This window comes from Phragmites australis, chromosome 1, assembly GCF_958298935.1.
Source record: "Phragmites australis chromosome 1, lpPhrAust1.1, whole genome shotgun sequence".
NCBI classification, from domain to species: domain Eukaryota; kingdom Viridiplantae; phylum Streptophyta; class Magnoliopsida; order Poales; family Poaceae; genus Phragmites; species Phragmites australis.
In genome coordinates this window covers 8401278-8420013 of record NC_084921.1, presented here as the reverse complement: position 1 = coordinate 8420013, position 18736 = coordinate 8401278, and the positions used below count along the sequence as shown (strand labels likewise).

General features: G+C 45.3%; 4 protein-coding genes and 1 long non-coding RNA gene across 6 annotated transcripts; 3 read left to right on the top strand and 2 right to left on the bottom strand.

Annotated features, from left to right (window-relative positions):
- Positions 1-924: 924 nt before the first annotated feature.
- LOC133906105 (PR5-like receptor kinase) lies at positions 925-3193 on the top strand. The gene has a single exon (XM_062347927.1). The coding sequence runs from the start codon at positions 1041-1043 to the stop codon at positions 2976-2978; it is 1938 nt and encodes a 645-aa protein (XP_062203911.1). The 5' UTR covers positions 925-1040; the 3' UTR covers positions 2979-3193.
- Positions 3194-5661: 2468 nt separating this feature from the next.
- Positions 5662-8369, bottom strand: LOC133905797 (rust resistance kinase Lr10-like). Its single transcript, XM_062347596.1, has 3 exons — positions 7408-8369; positions 7010-7188; positions 5662-6912 (listed from the first exon to the last, which is right to left on the bottom strand). Exons 1-3 carry the CDS (start codon positions 8115-8117, stop codon positions 5819-5821), a joined length of 1983 nt encoding a protein of 660 aa, XP_062203580.1. The 5' UTR covers positions 8118-8369; the 3' UTR covers positions 5662-5818.
- Positions 8370-8951: 582 nt separating this feature from the next.
- Positions 8952-12700, top strand: LOC133905881 (rust resistance kinase Lr10-like). 2 transcript variants are annotated; one of them, XM_062347707.1, is made up of 3 exons: positions 8968-9879; positions 11194-11217; positions 11383-12700. In XM_062347707.1, the coding sequence occupies exons 1-3, from the start codon at positions 9090-9092 to the stop codon at positions 12453-12455; spliced, it is 1887 nt and encodes a 628-aa protein (XP_062203691.1). In that variant the 5' UTR covers positions 8968-9089; the 3' UTR covers positions 12456-12700. The 2 variants fall into 2 exon arrangements, with proteins under 2 accessions (XP_062203762.1, XP_062203691.1); XM_062347778.1 differs by lacking the exon at positions 11194-11217 and having other exon boundaries at positions 8952-9879.
- Positions 12701-14736: 2036 nt separating this feature from the next.
- LOC133905736 (uncharacterized) lies at positions 14737-18179 on the bottom strand. Its single transcript, XR_009907689.1, has 2 exons — positions 18051-18179; positions 14737-15167 (listed from the first exon to the last, which is right to left on the bottom strand). It is a non-coding gene; the product is annotated as an uncharacterized LOC133905736 (long non-coding RNA).
- Positions 16867-18736, top strand: LOC133905633 (auxin-induced protein 5NG4-like). The gene is made up of 7 exons (XM_062347436.1): positions 16867-17145; positions 17272-17334; positions 17427-17543; positions 17650-17887; positions 18001-18159; positions 18291-18442; positions 18559-18736. Exons 1-7 carry the CDS (start codon positions 16940-16942, stop codon positions 18734-18736), a joined length of 1113 nt encoding a protein of 370 aa, XP_062203420.1. The 5' UTR covers positions 16867-16939.

Sequence of the window (18736 nt, the reverse complement as noted above, 5' to 3'; positions counted from 1 at the left end):
AAACAGCTGGCGCAGCGTCAACGTACATGTCAGGTGGATTGGTATCATGCGTCTCCCCTGGTCCTGTGCCAAACCGAAGTCAGGCTAGGCTGCTTGTGCACAGTTCGATGCTTCAGTTGAAAATGTGCAAACACGCATTCTCGAATTATAGGGGGAAAAAGGCGTGGCTGTAATGGAGCCTGGAGACGCTCACCACCAGCTCTAGACTTTATGCTGTGCTCAACTTCTGGTGACGTTGAAGTTTTGTTCCTGGCCTTTCCTCCATTGCCTATCTTCTATAACTTCAGTTCTGGAAACTTTCCGGGCGTAAATCTCCTCTGTCATGAAAGATTTCCGTGTTTGTAATCCAGCTATAAAAAGAAATCGACGTCGCAATCAAACTCGAATGATGAATGACTTGTTGGCCCATAGTTGACCGCATGGTTGGCCAGTCAAGGCGTCTGAGCCTGGTGCTGGTTCCACGCAGCTGTGTCTGAATAGTGCTCCAGCTTTCATGTATGCCGTGCATGCTGGGCCAGAGCTTGATTCCAACGCCACTTCATGACCTATATAGTAGGCTTATAGGCTGCTGCCTCCAGAGCTGCAGGCGATCTGAACTGAACACCGCTCAAAGGCATATAGCAGATCAGGATTGAACAAAGTTAGAAAATCTGCTAGTAAGTTATATGTACTATTTGCAAGCATATCATATGGCGGCACCTATATCGGCATAAGATTGCGTTGCGTTTGCATATTTTTGGCTGACCAGAAAAAATTGTAATCAAGAATCTGTAGGTATTGTAAGGTTGTGGTCCACTTAGAATTTAAGGTAACAAGTAAGCAAGTTCCACAAGCAAGCCCAGCGCTGTCAAACACACAGGAAAATTTCAGTGCGTAATCGTTGACCGTAGACCATAGAACGCAAATCTTTTGAAAACTTCCATCTGACCCAGTCTGCTATTCCCTATCTCCCTTCATTGTTCTTCCGCTCTGAGACAGGTGCCATGCTACAAACTAGAATTCAATTCATGTAAACCAATGCAAGCAAAACACAACACAAGATGACAGTGATGAGTTCATCGTGGACTCTCCACCTCCTGCCTCTCTTCCTACTACTATCAGTTGCCACCGTCGGCGCCACCACATTAAGCATCACCAACCGATGCTCCTACACGGTGTGGCCGGCGGCTGTGCCGGTGGGTGGCGGCGTGCAGCTCGATCCGGGGGAGTCATGGAACGTCAACATGCCATCTGCCACCAGAGGGCGTGTGTGGCCGCGCACAGGCTGCTCATTCGATCTCGAAGGCACCGGTAAGGGGTCATGCCAGACAGGTGACTGCGGTGGCGTGCTCACCTGCACAGGCAACGGTCAGCCGCCCCTCACGCTTGCCGAGTTCAACTTCAACCTCGGAGAAGGAATGGATTTCTTCGACATCTCCCTCGTTGACGGCTTTAACGTGCCCATGGACGTCCTGCCGGTGCCGGCCAATGGACAGGGACAGAAAGGGTGCAGCACGGGACCTCGCTGCGCAGCAAACATCACGTCGCAGTGCCCAAGCGATCTGAAGGCGCCCGGGGGCTGCAACAGCCCCTGCACGGTGTTCAAGCAGGACAAGTACTGCTGCACCGGGAATGGCAGTTGCGGACCCACCAACTACTCGGAGTTTTTCAAGCGGATGTGCCCGGATGCGTACAGCTACCCCTTGGATGCTTCGAACACTACATGGACTTGCCCATCGGGCACCAACTACCAGGTCATCTTCTGTCCCCCGAGCAACATATCAGCTTTGGCTTCGCCTCCAACCGCAAATCCGCCTTCACCTATTGTTACTGAGCCAACACACATGAATTCCTCCTCCTCTTCAAGAAGCAGAGTTTTTGGCGTGATCCTAGGTTCCGTAAGCAGTTCGATTGTACTCGTCATATTCATCACTTTCTTTGCATATAAACGAAGAAAATGGCGACAACGGGAGGTGCAGGAAGGGGATGAAGAGTTCGGAGAGCTACCAGGACTGCCTACCAGGTTCACATTTCAGCAGCTACAAGAGGCAACCAGTCAATTCAGAGTAAAGCTCGGGGAAGGAGGATTTGGGTCTGTTTTTCAGGGACAATACGGGGAGGAAAGAATTGCAGTAAAACGTTTGGATCGAGCTGGTCAGGGAAAGAGAGAATTTTTGGCTGAGGTTCAGACAATTGGCAACATTCATCATATCAATCTGGTGAGGCTGATTGGTTTTTGTGCAGAAAAATCACATAGGCTACTGGTCTATGAGTATATGCCCAATGGTTCCTTAGAGAGGTGGATCTATTGCCGACATGATAGTAACAATCCTCCTCTGGATTGGCAAACACGACACAAGATTATTACTCACATAGCTAAGGGTCTCTCTTATCTTCATGAGGAGTGCATGAAGAGGATTGCTCATTTGGATGTCAAACCACAAAATATCCTCTTAGATGAAAACTTCAATGCCAAACTTTCCGATTTTGGACTATGCAAGCTTATTGATAGGGATAAGAGCCAAGTGATTACTAGGATGAGAGGCACACCTGGATATTTAGCTCCTGAGTGGTTGACATCACAAATCACGGAAAAGGTCGATGTCTATAGCTTTGGCGTGGTGGTCATGGAAATCATCAGCGGTAGGAGGAACCTTGACACTTCAAGGTCTGAAGAGAGCATCCATCTTATTACCTTATTGGAAGAAAAGGTGAAGAGTGATGAGTTAGCATATTTGATCGACAAGCACAGTAGTGACATGCAAGTACACAAGCAAGAAGTAATTCAGATGATGAAGCTCGCGATGTGGTGTCTGCAGGTTGATTGCAAAAGAAGGCCTCAAATGTCTGAGGTGGTCAAAGTCTTGGAAGGTAACATGGATGCAGAAAGTAATATTGATCATAACTTTGTCGCAAACAGTCCAGCAATGCTTTGGGTTGCTGAAAACATAGGTTTGTCAGATCCACCTGTAGCCACAGATTTATCAGGCCCCAGGTGAAACAAGGTAATTCCGAGAAGTTAGTAGCCTAGATTATGTGCAGGAGATAAGTGTCTCCAGAAAAAGCAATGGTCTGTTGTTTTTTTCCTCCCTTCAAACTACTACAATCTGAAGGAGGACCTATAAGTTGCGTTAATTTTTGTTAAAGAATATCACAATATTGTAAAGCTACTTTGGTCTAGATCAGATGAATAATCCAGCTTTACACTTCTGTTCGGTTTCCCATTGTAACACAAATCTGCTTCAAGTTCTTACACATGAAATCAGTAGCATGTTTTGAAATGCTCATATGCTACTATAAAGCAGAAAAGTGCAAGGGTGAAAGCAAAATGGGAGTTGAGGATTTCCAATCTCCAGAAAGAAAAAGAGGTGCACTCTTACCTGGATTTACTTGTTGTGTTCCTTTGATGAACAGCCATATTCACGCTCGCAGCACGCAAACGCCATAATGCTAACAATCTCGGCACTGTGCAACACTTTTCCGGCACTGCGCTGGCCCCTGATCTATTCCAGGGATCTTACATGCCACCTCCCAATCTCGAAGACAGCGTGCTGTCGCAAGGATCTCGAACCCGCAGCGGAGGGGCATTCCGGTTTGAGGAGAGATGTGGAACTCCACAACCGGCGGCGTAGCGTCATATGCTGATTTCTGAACTCGATCGGTGGCCGCACCCAGTGGCAAGCGGCGGCGCGATTGAGGGCACAGATGTAGAAACGGACGATAGGGGCGTCGGCGACGCATGGTAGCCGCAGCGCAACGGGTCGGCGACGCTGGGAAAGTTTGCTAGGGTTGATGCCAGAGCTCTGGGGGTGCCATGGCATGCGCGAGGTCAGGCCGCCGTCGCCGCGGCCGGATAACCGCCGGAAAGCGTGGTAGGAGGAAGGGTTTCTACTGCAAAGATTTGTCTCCAACCATCCATATTGTTGTGTATAACTCCCCCTGCACACCTCAGCAAGAGTGTTCTACTTGCTCTTTCCATGCGTAAGAATTTGGTCGAAATGTGAGCATGTGACAAGAGTATCATCATGCAGGGTAACACAAATTCCACAATGGGAGTGGACGCATTGACACAATCTGAGTACATTTATTCTGAAATTTAGCAAGCAAAACCAAAGGGGTTACCTTTGTCACAGCCGAGTAGGAGGCGGATCCGGAGAGCAGCCCGTGTGGCCGCAGAAGGCCCTCGCCGGAGCATAAGGCCGCGACGAGAAGGGGCGTGCCGACCTGGCATTTGGGAGGCGGTGGTGCGCACAAATGGGCCATGAGGGAAGGCGTGAAACTTCCTAACCGGCGGCAAAGCTTGGTACAGGGTTGGCTAGATTTGATCGGCCGGTGGCTTCGGTCAGCGGCAAGCGGCGGCGCCAACACACGTCACGGATCCGATAGCTAGCAGACGACAAGGGCACGGCGCGCCGCAGCGCGGTCGGTCAGGGACTCGGGGAGCGGCCAATGGAATCACTCGGAGGTGGGGTTCGGCCGCTCCGGCGTGTGGCGACGGACGACGGTGGCGCGAGGCCGCATGGCGGCGGAGAGCGCGAGGAAGTGCCAGCCCATGGGCCCGGTTCGGCCCATTAAAAGTGCTGTACAAGTGGAGCTTTCTACTTTAGAGTTCAGAATTAATGCGACATTTCTCCAACTTCACAACTGGATTAGGAAGCGCTTCACCTTCCTAATTCCGCTGGGTACATCTAGTGGCGCGCGCAGCATTTTAACCATCAGTGTACATAATTAAAAAAAAATTGTACTCATGCACTCGCCGTTGTGGCAGCGCTCTGCTACGCTGTCACATTCCCTCCCGCTCATACTTGCGCCACTACAGTAGCACTCTGCCATGCTTGTGCTGCCAGGTTTGGCGTCGTCACCCTCCATCTCATTTGGACATTGGGCTACTGAGATGTCGTTGCACATTTGGGCAATTGAGAATTGGTCGATTAGGTGTTGGCCATCCACTGTTGGGTTTTGACGACTTGTCGCGTTGGGCTTGGGGCATTGCGTGTTGCAGTGTTGGGCTTGGCTGCCTGGGCCACCAAGAACTGCGTCTAATGTAATGAGAAAAGGCAAAGATCTAAGAAACTAAAAGACTAATGAAAATATTATTAGCATAACTGACTCAATACCAACTGGTACTACTCAAGTCCTTCGGCACATCCTCAACCACTGCATACCTCGCAGAGTCATCTAACGTGTCTATCAACTATTGCATTTGTTTCACCAACTCATCATGCATGTCCTCAACTGACTGTGTGAACACGTTCACCACTTAACCGAGTCTCTAAACGTTCAATTCTACCGCAAGGCACGTCACAGCTGCTGCATGCGATGGATCACTAACAAATTGCGCATGTCGCTGTGTTTGAGTGTAGCATGTAAATACATGTATTATTCTCATCAATAATTAATACACTCGGTGATTATTCTCAAACAAATATAATATATACTTATTTTTTTATGAAAATTTAGGTGTATATATATACACCCATGCTGTCACTTGCGCCCGCCCCTGGAGTACAACTATCATGAAGGTTTTCTTTAGAATTTTCAGCCACAGGACTTCTGTTACAAAATCAGGGGCTGCTTGTGTCGTTCATGTGCTTCAGCTCAGACACTAGCTTTTCCCATGTTATGCAGATCGGCCCATGCCAGTTCTTGCGGGAATACAACAGCTGCGATCCTCTGATCCTCTATCTCCCAAAAGAAAAACAACAGGTTCTCGCATAAAAGTTCGTAGGAAATATCGTACATTGTTACACACTAAATACAACCATTACCTGATCTTGTCACAATCTAGAACCTTAGTACTTAACCTCGTATACTTAAAGCACTGATACAAATACTTCACTCATCCCTCCTCCTCTATCGCATTGAGTTCAGAGGACAAATAGTAAGAACTCCCGGCCGGGATGTTCTCATCATCACAGAAGAATGGCCTCGCAGGCATTTCCAGGCCATCGACGCCAGCTTCAAGCATCTCTATGACCTCGCTCATCGTCGGCCGATCATGAGGCTTCATCTGGATGCACCAGAGTCCAACAATACACAGCTTCTTCTCCAACTCGTGCATATCGACGGCGTCACTGATCTCGTCCACTTCTTGTCGAGACAGCCGGCTATACACCCACGATGGGTAGTATGCCTGACTCGAGTTGACTGCATGCGGGTCGGCGTTCCTGCGCCCTCCAGCCATCTCCAATAGCAGCATCCCGAAGCTGTACACATCGCATTTGCTGGATATGGCGCCAAAGCTCCGGGACACCATCTCTGGAGCTATATATCCGATCGTTCCCCGCATAGCGCTTAGTGGCACGAAACTGTTATCCCTTGGGAATAGTTTGGCGAGCCCGAAATCTGCAACTTTTGGAACAAAGTTGCTGTCAAGAAGGATGTTGTGCGGCTTGATATCAAAGTGTAGAATCTGCATGTCACACCCTTGATGCAAGTAGTTGATCCCTCTGGCAATGCCCAAAGCAATCTCATTGAGCTTGTCCCAGGAGAAACTCTTCTCTGATGAGAAGATGTACTTGTCGAGAGAACCATTGGGCATGTACTCGTAGACAAGCGCCCTCCTCATTTCCTCAGAGCAGAACCCCACCAGACGCACCACATTGACGTGGTGAATCCTGCCAATGGTGGCCACCTCGCTGATGAACTCTTCTCCGTTGCAGTTCGAGGTTCCCAGCAGCATCTTGACGGCGACATGGACACCTCCTGGGAGTAGCACACCCTTGTACACGGAGCCGTAGCCTCCTTGGCCGAGCTTCTCTCTGAAATGGCTCGTGATCGCAGTGATGTCTGTGTATGCATATCTCGTTGGACCGAGCATTTGTTGCACTCGCAGAAACTTCTCAACTGCATCAATTGTTATTCTTGTTTTCCAGTACTTGTGGGCAAGGAAGATCAACACTGCCAAGGGCGCCAACACGAACCTGCAAAGAACTGCATAAAAGCAAGTTTGTATATTTGAATAGCGCTTTAGTGAGAATGTATCGATACAATGCAATACAATGCTGTAGTATGTATAATTCTGAGGTACCAATAATAAACTTCAGAATCCACATCGCAAGAAGAAACAGGTCACCGAACGCCAATGCAGCAGCACCATTAGGTAATCTAAGTTGTTCAAATACGCACCACCAGAAATCGAAGTCAATCGTAAGAATGCCCACGACCCGATCCTTGATGCTAGTACTATCCGTTCGTTCACGGAATTTGCTGCAAGACCATGCCATGGTACATAAATGGGATTAGAGAGGGAACTGACGCTTTTGAGAAAAGGCAGTCAAGTAAAAATCAAGACGAGACCTCGAAGAAGAGCTAGATGATTTTGTATTAATTAAGGAGAAAACAGAGGTTAGATAGTCAAGTATATACAGGCGAAAATGGAACCACAAGCTTCTATCAGAAAAGAAAAAGGAACGACAAGGTGCTCACCTAGTGAACGTCGCCAGGCACTGTCCCATGTCCAAATACGTATAAGGAAATCGAAGGGCAAATCCTTTCCTCATGAATTTCACGATATCTGCATAGCTTGCATTCTTCGGACCACTCAAAGGAGTCATGGCCAGGTAACCACATGAGGGCTCGAAATTTATAGCAGAAGGATCGAAAATGCCCACATAGATGAAATTAGAGTTGGTGCTCAGGCAAGCGACTGGCTTGTACATAACATTGTTCTCTATTGGCTGCGAACAATTCACAAAGGTCGCCCACTTTGTCCATCTAGGATCTGGGGCCAATTCGATTCTGCGGTGTGACATGATAAGGGACTCGTATTCGAGATTGAAATCATGGTGATCCCACCGTGGAAGAGAGCACCTGCTCTGCATACCCAAGTTGGCCTCGACAACCCGGAAAGTAGAACCAGGATAGTTGATACTAACCACATTGTATGTTCCACTGCCGATGCGAATTGTAGCCTTGACATCAGTGCAGACCAGCTCGTAGGATTGAACACCGCACCCAGGTGGATCATCTCGCCGACGGAAAGGAGAAGACACGTCACTAAGACGGCCGCAAGAGAACGGAGGACAGTGATGCGCATGATATCGTCCCTCTGCATTTGCAACAAGAACTGCAAGCACAGAGAATACAACTAAGGCTTGAAGGGCAGTAGAACGATGAGATGCAGCAGAAATCGCCATGGTAGGCAGGTTAACAGCAGACGGATGAATGGAAAGGTAAGTGAGCAGGTCCCAGAGTTACCAAGACTAATTGCCCAAGCAATCCAAGCAAACACCCGAGGACAACTGGCTGTACATGATTGTGATGCTGGGGCCAATAACAGTTCAATTCCGCGGCCAGACAGCTCTGCATGCCCAAGTTGGTGTCGACAACCCAGAAGGTAGAACCAGTGTAGTCAATGCTAACCGCGTAGGATGTCCCACTGCCAATGCGAATTGTAGCCTTGGCATCGGTGCAGACCAGCTCGTAGGAGCACATCATGATATATTGCTACGGAATTGGATCACATCGCCGACGGAAGGGATATGATATATTGCTAAAACCACCGCAGGAGAAAGGAGGGCAGTCATACGCATGGTGTCGTCCCTCTACATCTGCAACAAGAACTGCAAGCACAGAGAATACAGCTAAGGCTTGTAGGGCAGTAGAACGATGAGATGCAGCAGAAATCGCCATGGTAGGCAGGTTAACAGCAGACGGATGAACGGCAAGGTAAGTGAGCAGGTCTAACAATACTAATTGCCTAAGCAATTCAAGCAAACACCCGAGGATAACTGGCTCTACATGATTGTGATGCTGTTGACTGGTAGTCTTTCTTTATGTTTTTCCTTTCCTATATATGTTTTTGTTTTTTGCCGCGACTTGGAAGTTGGAAGTCTTTGAAGTATGAACACAAGTTGCTGCTCACTCTAATCATATACTCACTCTGCAATCACTGGAGCACGCAAGAAAAATGAGGGCATCTGTGGGGTCAAAATCACAAGAATAGTACAAGCAGTGACGGCACTCATTTCCATAAAACCACATACCTTTCCAAGCAATAGAACACGGCAGACACCATCAATACTCAGGAGAGGTTAAAGCAAATCGGGCTCATTTTTTTTTAGTACTTGCGGACTTCTCTTCGTCCAGCTTCATCTCCATTACATTCCATGGACTTGCCTGGATTTCTTCTCACAGTCCTTCCGCTCTCTCTTCTCAGCTATGCATCCTATGCAACCACATCATGGGATGATGAAGACTTCTTCAAGACTTGTTCGTCGCACCGATGCAGCAAACATGGACCAGAGATCCGGTTCCCGTTTCGGCTTTCAACCCACCCTCCATCATGTGGCGCACCTGGCATGAAGTTAGCATGCTCTGGGCATGACACAATCCTGGATCACCCGGTCCTTGGATCCTGCAAAGTGACCGCAATATATTACAGGCATCGGGTGATGAACGCCATCCCGCTTGTGGAGTCCTCATCACACTGCCCCCTTCAGAAGCTCATATCAACAAATCAATCTACTGATGTGTACGAACCTCTTGTACTGATGGATTCTGAAGCTCCAGTACTGATAGGTTGCTCAAGAGATTCTGTAGCAACAAATCAAGAAGGTATTGTTGGCCCAAGCTATTGCCAAAGCCTCAGTAACAACGCAAGCCAGTTCTGGTATGTGGTGCCTCCTCTTACAGATATGTCTACTCTTCCTTTGGGCTGCGTGGTTGTTGCAAAAGGCATCCCAATACCTTACACCTATCATAAAAATGGCCCAAACTTCGATCCACTATTCGACGGGTCAAACTTCAAGGAAAAGGCAAAGAGCGCTATCAACTTTGGTGAAACAGTATTCAGTTGGCACCTTAACAACATTACCGGCATTTGTCAACGGTGTGAACAGGAAGGGCGACGCTGTGGGTTCAGTTCAAACAGGGGACAAGCATTCTGCCAGCGTCATGGTACTGTTTTCCTAGCTCAAATCCCATACTTTTATGGTGTCCCGTTCTAAGTTGAAACAAAACTGTTTTTTTTATGTTTATTAGCTTTAGTATCTTCTGCATTCTAAAATCCAGTGTTTCCAAAGTTCCAACAACTTTTCACCTACAATTAAACTGTGACACCAAATTATGGCGAATGGTTTTTGTACAGTAAGTTCATGTTGCCGGGTCGCTGCCCGTTGTTCTATTGTAGATCCCTGTAAGACAAAGTTCCAATAACTTGTAAGATAAAGTGAATTGAACAGGTGGTCTGTTTCAAAAAGGGAAAATTATTTAAACCAGTAAAAAATACCAGGTTGGACTTTAGTCAATATATGGCAATATCTAATTTTTCTCCTAACTTCTCTAGTTTTTTTTTTTAAGTTAGCCATGTTAGATGCAGATCCTTAAAGTCAGGGTCATAATGGGCAAAATTTACCATGACAATAGTTTGGGTTACTATGGAGTACAGAGCTACTTGGACAAAATTAACCACCATCAAGTTGGGGCTAATCGTTATGCCATATAGAGCTACATCTATCACAAGAGAAAAAGATGTGCCGCATGATATATTGGTTGTCAAATCTATATATATATATATATATATATGTATATATATATATATATATATATATATATATATATATATATATATAGTGTGTGTGTGTGTGTGTGTGTGTGTGTGTGTGTGAAAGAGAGAGAGAGAGAGAGAGAGATTTTAGAAAGATTCTAATGTCCCTCTATTAAAATATAGATTGGCATGGGATCCTTGGTCAAACTTTGAGATTTCAACCATCGATATACGTACAATATATATACTGATTAACACACAGAAATATGAACGTGAAAAATCGGTTGTATCTGGACAGTGCAATGATTAGAAAAATGGATGGTAATTTAATTTTGAAAGTATGCACCAATTTCTAGGCTCATTTCATGGATCCATAGCACGTATACTGACATGTACAAGTGTGAAAGCCATATTGATGAACATTTAACTTGTAAAATACTTCCATAATGTATATTTTATATATTTTACTAGTATAATTATAAAAAATGATCAAAATGTCGCATTGGATGCTGTAAAAGGTTCAGGATGACTTAGATTTAGTGACATATATATTGCAACTTAACTAATAATGGAAAGTATCAATCAATATAACACACGATGTCTAAATTCATAACTGATGTAAAAATAATTAGGAATCAGTGGTTCCTCGAAACTTAATAAAAGTTCTTTGGTCTTTTGTCAAAATGAAACTATGAGAAAACTAATTCACCCCTTCATACTTGCAGGTTCACATGTCATCCTCATTGCAGGTAATGCTGTGATTGAATTTTTTTCCCCATTCTGATTGAAGTTACCAACCTAACTTTTATACCAATAAGAACAACTATATTTTTTCCAAACAAGATATTTGGTCGTGGTCCATGGATTTTTTTTTTTCCAAATGCAGCTAGCTCATTTGTTTTCTTTTTATTCAGCTACAACATCGGTAGCCACCTTAGTTGCTCTTTTATTGATCGTGGCCACTGGACTCTATCTTTCACTGAAGAAAAAATATGATGAAGCAATACATTTGAAGGTTGAAATGTTTCTCAAGGCATATGACACATCGAAACCCACAAGGTACACTTTCTCCGAAGTTAAGAAGATAACAAGACGGTTTAAGGAAAAAGTAGGCCAGGGTGGGTTTGGAAGTGTTTACAAAGGACAACTACCAAATGGAGTGCCAGTGGCGGTCAAGATGCTAGAGAACTCTACAGGAGAGGGACAAGAATTCATCAATGAAGTGGCAACCATTGGGCAAATTCACCATGCAAATATTGTCTGCCTCCTGGGCTTTTGCTCTGAAGGAACAAGGCGAGCTCTTATTTATGAATTCATGCCTAATGAATCATTGGAGAGATACATATTCTTGCATGATTTCAATATTTCTCAAGACCTTCTAGTACCTGCCAAAATGCTAGATATTGCAATAGGAATCGCTAGAGGAATGGAGTACCTACATCAAGGATGCAACCAGCGCATCCTCCACTTTGACATCAAGCCTCACAGCATCTTGCTTGACTACAGCTTCAGTCCGAAAATTTCAGACTTTGGCCTTGCTAAGCTGTGTGCAAGGGACCAAAGCATTGTTACCTTGACTGCAGCACGAGGTACGATGGGCTATATCGCACCAGAGCTATATTCTCGGAATTTCGGGGGGATATCTTACAAGTCAGATGTTTACAGTTTCGGCATGCTAGTCTTAGAGATGGTTAGTGGAAGGAGGAACTCAGACCCAAGTATTGAGAGCCAAAACGAGGTCTACCTCCCAGAGTGGATCTATGAGAGAGTAATCACTGGGCAGGACCTGGTACTTAATAGGGAAATAACAGAAGAGGAGAAAGAAACAGTGAGGCAGCTGGCCATTGTGGCACTCTGGTGCATTCAGTGGAACCCCCAAAACAGGCCATCAATGACAAAGGTGGTAAACATGTTAACAGGAAGGACGCAGAATCTACAGATTCCACCAAAGCCGTTTGTCTCATCTGAAAGTCATCCTATGCTGTAAAACATGGAGGATATACTACCATGATTTAGTAAGTATAATGGGGAGTTAAGCTTCCTCCATGTGTGGGCATAGTAGTGCCTATCATTAGCATGCAATGTATTTGGATCATTCCACTTTATCAGCCACCTGAAGTAAGACTTTTTCAGTCTTCACCATGTAATAACTTAATTAGAAACATATCACGTCGGATTTGGTTTCTAGTTCCGTGGTTCGGTTGTTGTGATTACCTAAAAAAGATGTTCCTATGATTTCTCTCCACCCTTGCATATTGTGTGATGTGTATTACTCCTCTCAGTCCCTGCACACTTCAGTAAGGTGCTCTACTTTTCCAATTCATGGGTCAGGATTTGGTCGAAAAATGTCACAAGAATATCCACTAAAAAATTAAATTGTGCTTGCTAGTTGCCTAGGTCACACAAACCTTACAATGTGTGTGGATACGTTGGCACGGATTTGAGGGCAACGATTCTCAAAATTTAGGAAAGCAAAAGCAACGGTGTTAATTACCTTCGTCAGTGCCGAGTAGGAGGCGGAACTGGAGAGCAGCACGAGCCGCCGCAAGTGGCCCTCTCAAGAGCAGAGGGCGGCGGCAAGAAGAGGCGGGCTCGTTCCGGCATTCAGGAGACGGTGGTGCGCACACGAGGGAAGACGTGAGACTTCCTGATCGGCCACCAAGCTTGGCACGGGCTTTGTAGAATTGATCGGTCAGTGGCTACAATCAGCGGCAAACTGTGGCGCAGCTCGGTGCTCGGCGAGCCGCAGGCCGCAGCGCGGCGGATGGAAGCGGCTCGTTGTCGCGGGTGCGCCGGCGACGGCGGCGTGAGAACGCGTGGTGGAGGAGAGCGCGAGGACATGCCATCCCATGGCCCATGGGCCCAGTTGGGCCCATGTAGAAATGTAACTGGATCTTCCTACTTCAGAGTTCATTAAATTCAGGGTTGGATGCTAAGAACTGAAACTTCTTTCCTATTTCCGTTCAGTTCAGAGTACAGCTCAATCGATGCTAAACAACCGGCGTGCAATCTCTTAATTGCGATCAGATCGAACACTGCCCCTACCATTACCAAATAAAGCGAGGCCCTGACTATTTACAGACATGCATGCATGCACCAGTACATTAATCATTCCAGTCATAGCTCAAACAGTGCCTAGTACTTGCAGGGGCAAGGAACATAACCGTGTTAATGCAATACAAGGATGGATCACCAAATCGATCGTACGCCATCAAATCATGTCTGCAATACTTGCACCATAAGTGCACTATGATTAATACTAATGGACCCCTATGAAATTAGCCCTGATTCTGAACCTAAAATAGTTTGGTCTGAGGACTTTGCTCAGATATCAGTTCCAGGTCCACACGCCATGTGCTGCACCAAACCTATCAAATGGGATAACTAAGAACTCTGAACAACCATGAACACTCCCTGATCAATCCACCTTGCTAAATCTGGTGAAATGTAGAAAGAGGAGAGAAGAAGAAGAAGAATAAAAGAAAGAAGAAGATGGATAAGAGAGGTTAGTGGTGGTGTGCTGGCTGCTGGCTAGCTAGGCTCCGTCGAACTGTAGGTGATCGACAGCGGATTTGTCATGTCGGCGCACACACGTGTGCCTGCTTGCCCAGCGCATGCATGGTGTCTGTCCAGCATGTAATGCTCATACACCATGCAAATTCTTATAGGAGAACTCATTGATCCGGTTTTAATGAGGAGCTAGCGTAAATCTATTATCATTTATGCATTTCATTGAAGATCATCGAAATTTGGAGCTTCATGTGCTGAGTGATGTTTTCTGATTCTTCTGAACAAGGGAAGAACCTAGGAGCATTCACTCATTCCAGTGAAGGCTGCCAAGTCAAGCATAAATTCAGAGCTAGCCACAGTGATGAGTGTGTTATAGACTTTCGGTTCCGCTCACGTTTCAAGATGGAGGATGTTAGGATGGTAATCCAGCTATGTGTGTGCGTTGCAAGTTCAGAGTAAATCTCTCATCTGCATAAAAGTCTACTGAAAGCCTGAGATTCTTACTATCTACCATCGAACATTCAACCTGAACCTTTTGACCACCTGAATCCAAAATCCAACCGGCACCATCTAGTTCCGAATCATGTGGTTCTTACCTACAGTAGTACATATACATTTACTCATCTCATCTCATAATTCTTCAAAATTTCCTAAGAAAACCAAGCAGTAAGAAGCCCTTTCTCGTGGGAATTGGTCATGAATCAAGATCAGAATAGTTAAGTTCTAAATTGAAGAATCGCAAGATGCTCAAAAGGACAAATTGGAATTATTAGTATTATTTGAAAAGTCGAAAGATGTAAAAAGCATCGCATTTAATTCGATGTTGATAGAACAGGGATACAAGGGAGCCCTCCTCACTGATTGCTGTATGCTGAAAGCCCAGGCACTCCAGCAGCCTTACCTGTCATGAACCCACTGCCCATATATGAAACCAACGGCATGTATCCAAACTTCCCCCATGCTATACTGTATAAACGAAAACTGATAGATCCAATCTGCCCATATATTATACAGTGAAAAAACCAATTAATATGGAAAAAAGATGACATGATCGTTCAGTAGGAACTACTGGGATCGATGGTCCCCTCTTGCCATGAATAGTTTGAACTTTTGATGTTTATTACCTCCTGTAGGGTAAAGTTCAGTTAAAATGCCACTCTATATCATACATATGGATTCAGAATAGTTCCTGAAAAGAATAATAGAAGCAAGGTGCATGAGTATATATCTCTGAAGAGTTATACTGCAGGGTGGCTTAGGAATACAAGACCTCAATATTCAAAATAACTAATTACTATGTAAATGGTTATATAAATTAATGACCAAAGAGGAGTGCAGAACTTCATACAAAATAAATATTTGGGATCAAAACCCCTATCATATGTCAGGTGATTCTCAATTTTGGACAGCATTAATAAAGGTAAAGCGATATTTTCTTCTTTTGGTACCTTTAACATCAATGACTCACAAACAAGATTCTGGAAAGATATCTTCCTGGGAAATTCACCTTTCAGCAGCCAGTATCCTAGCTTATATAATATAGTACGAAATAAACAATACACAATTGTCAACGTATTACAATCTTACCCACCAGATATCTCATTCCGGTGGGACCTAATTGGACCAAAATTGATAGTGTGGAACGAGTTACTCCCTTGCCTTATCAACATCACTCTAACACAAGAGCCTAATGAATTTTGATGGAGTTTAAACAAATCTAGAAAATTCTCAGTTAGTTCACTATATCAGCCACTTATACAGAGTGAGGTATCAATAAGGGACATGCAACTATGCAAATTAAAGCTACATTTAAAAATAAAAGTTTTTCTATGGTACCTACGTAAATGTGTAATTCTAATAAAGGATAATATAATCAAAAGACAATGGTAAGTAGTCAAAAGTATTGTTTTTACCATAAAAATAAGATAATTAAACACCTCTTTTTTATTGTAGTTTTACGAGATGTGCATGGTTTATTATTCAAGTGGTTTCGAATCTTTACCCATAGAGTAGTGTTTCAAATATGTTTGGTAATTGGCTTTGTGATCTTAATAAGCAATGAAAAGCCAAAGTAATGGTAGTGGCAGCAGCTTTTGTTGGTCACTATAGCTATGCAGAAATAGCATTATTTTTAATAAGAGAAAAATTAACTCTATTTTACAGGTTATCTATACATGTATGTGGTGGTTACGTACAAGAGTTGTGTTGCAGCGGAGGAGGATCAACATATGGTGGCATCGGCAAACAATCTTCTGGAGCGAACGGTGAGGGATATCTTTACCTAGTCTGAATGACAACCTAGACTTCGGATTGATGCACCTCCATAGCCTACGAGTTGAATCTTTTTATTTTTCTTAGTTTCTTGTCTCTCTCTCTCTCCCCATACTTGTGTTGGCTGTTTTTCCTTTTCTTTTTTTGGCCGTGTGCATCTGAAATATGCAGAAGCTGAAAGTGAATCCTTATGTATTTGTATCATCTTAAATTCTTAATGTAACGATAAGAGTCAATAAAGCTTTTTTTATCGAAAAAATATGCCTTGCATGCACTAACCAAATTAATGTAAATCGGTTTGTGTCGATGCTCACTGATAAAATGAGAAGCATAGACATGTAACATTCTGTTTGACTACTGCAAATGTGTCGTAAACATGACGTAAAGCAACTGCATTATGCGCAACAATTAAGCGGTTGTTCTCAAACTACTATAGCAATGTTGCGTTCATGCATTTGTCCTGTGTCTTTAGGACCATCAGACCATGCCCTCTCAATCTCTCATCCATGTCACCATGTACCAGGCTAGGACAACAGAAGATAGGAGGAGAGATGTATGCAGTGGCAACTCCCTATATATACGCGCCTTGCAAGCGTCTCAAAACGCAAGCAACATAACTAGCAGCACTGCATTTGTGAGCAACAACTGTAGTGACAGATAGACATAGTGAAAGAGAGAGGGAAGGGACAGATGGGGAGAGATCAGGCAGCTGCAGCGGTGATGCCTGAGAAGCTGAAGCTGTTCGTGGGAGTGCTGGCCCTGCAGTTCCTGCTTGCAGGGTTCCACATTGTCACCAGGGCTGCACTCAACATGGGCATCAGCAAGATTGTGTTCATCGTGTATAGGAACATCATCTCCCTCGCCTTGCTCGCCCCATTCGCCTACTTCCTTGAGAAGTGCGTAAACCGCCTTATTTTTTGACATAATAATCACTTATGTTACTCCAGATTTTCGATCTGTCAGACTAAATGGTCTCTGACATCTGTTTTACGTGTTTTATCGGTACGCTTAATTTGTTTCAGGAAAGACAGGCCACCACTCACCTTCTCTTTGCTGGTGGAGTTTTTTCTCCTAGCATTGTGTGGGTAAGTAAAACAGATGGTCCATGTCATGTTTATTTTCTTCTTCTATTTTTCCTTCTAGAGCTAAGTATCTGTGGTACTGAACTATTGTTCAGGATAACTGCAAACCAGGGCTTCTACCTCCTGGGACTATACCACCTGTCACCAACCTACGCCTCTGCCATACAGAATACAGTTCCTGCAATCACCTTCGTCATGGCTGCTGTCCTCAGGTGTTCAATCTGTCTACACACAAGTCATGTCATCTTGCCTTCTTCACCATAGCCAGACCAGTGTAGTCTGCAGTTTTCACTGAAGAAGTTTTTGCTCTTTGTGTAGGCTTGAGCAGGTCGATCTCAGCAGGAGGCATGGGCTCGCCAAGGTGGTGGGCACGGTGGTGAGCATCGGAGGGGCTACAGTCATCACCCTCTACAAGGGCCTACCACTGTTCCATCACAATCTGCACATCGAGTCTCTCGTGACACTGTCCTCCTCGAGCCCCATCCTCAACTGGACCCTGGGCTGCGTGTTCATCCTTGGACATTGCCTTTCCTGGTCCGGATGGATGGTTCTTCAGGTATCACTAGTTCAGTTAGTACACGAGCTCACACACATTGGACGGCTGGACGCATGCATGCAAAATCTATACCACTATTTGGGGCACTGATTTTTGTGAAATTTTCTCATCAGGTGCCCGTGCTGAAGAGATACCCAGCCAGGCTCTCGGTTCTGTCACTGACCTGCATCTTTGGGCTCCTCCAGTTCCTGGTCATCGCGGTCTTCACCGAGGAAGATCTGAGCAGGTGGAAGGTGCACTCCGGAGGGGAGCTGTTCACCATCCTATACGCAGTAAGCATGCATCAGCAAGTTGATTTGAAAATGGGAGAACTGGGAGAAAAGCAACAAAAAAAAAATCATCTTGTCTGAGCCCAGTTAGTGATCGAGATGCATGGAGATGAAATGTCATTTCCTTTTTGTAGGGCCTGGTGGCATCTGGCGTTGCCTTTGCTCTGCAGATATGGTGCATCGACAGGGGAGGCCCGCTCTTCACCGCCGTCTTCCAGCCGGTGCAGACCGTCGCCGTCGCCGTCATGGCTGCCGTCATTCTCGGAGACCAGCTCTACACAGGAGGGTAAGGGCACACGTGCACGACGCTCACAGAAACAAACGCGACAGGGATAACGGGATCCACATGGATCATCAGAAGCCATGCAAAGATCACTCATGCATCTCTCTGTACTTTGGCAGGATCATTGGAGCCGTGCTAATCGTCGTCGGCCTGTACTTCGTGCTGTGGGGCAAAAGCGCGGAGAAGAAGGCAGGGAACCAAGATCTGGCAGCACAGGGAGGAGGAGACATAACGAGGCACCTGCTTGGGCGAGATGCCTCGGCGAAAGATGAAGAAGAGCCCACTGACCTGGCGTGA

Excerpts from the sequence above, each read along its gene's own strand:
- LOC133906105 (XM_062347927.1), top strand. The coding sequence starts at position 1,041 with ATGACAGTGATGAGTTCATCGTGGACTCTCCACCTCCTGCCTCTCTTC.
- LOC133905881 (XM_062347707.1), top strand. The coding sequence starts at position 9,090 with ATGGACTTGCCTGGATTTCTTCTCACAGTCCTTCCGCTCTCTCTTCTC. Across the intron at positions 9,880-11,193 it reads AGCATTCTGCCAGCGTCATG|GTTCACATGTCATCCTCATT; the intron begins GTACTGTTTTCC and ends TCATACTTGCAG. Across the intron at positions 11,218-11,382 it reads ACATGTCATCCTCATTGCAG|CTACAACATCGGTAGCCACC; the intron begins GTAATGCTGTGA and ends CTTTTTATTCAG.
- LOC133905797 (XM_062347596.1), bottom strand. The coding sequence starts at position 8,117 with ATGGCGATTTCTGCTGCATCTCATCGTTCTACTGCCCTTCAAGCCTTA. Across the intron at positions 7,189-7,407 it reads TGCCTGGCGACGTTCACTAG|CAAATTCCGTGAACGAACGG; the intron begins GTGAGCACCTTG and ends ATGGTCTTGCAG. Across the intron at positions 6,913-7,009 it reads GATTCTGAAGTTTATTATTG|TTCTTTGCAGGTTCGTGTTG; the intron begins GTACCTCAGAAT and ends GCTTTTATGCAG.
- LOC133905633 (XM_062347436.1), top strand. The coding sequence starts at position 16,940 with ATGGGGAGAGATCAGGCAGCTGCAGCGGTGATGCCTGAGAAGCTGAAG. Across the intron at positions 17,888-18,000 it reads CCGGATGGATGGTTCTTCAG|GTGCCCGTGCTGAAGAGATA; the intron begins GTATCACTAGTT and ends TTTTCTCATCAG. Across the intron at positions 18,160-18,290 it reads TGTTCACCATCCTATACGCA|GGCCTGGTGGCATCTGGCGT; the intron begins GTAAGCATGCAT and ends TCCTTTTTGTAG.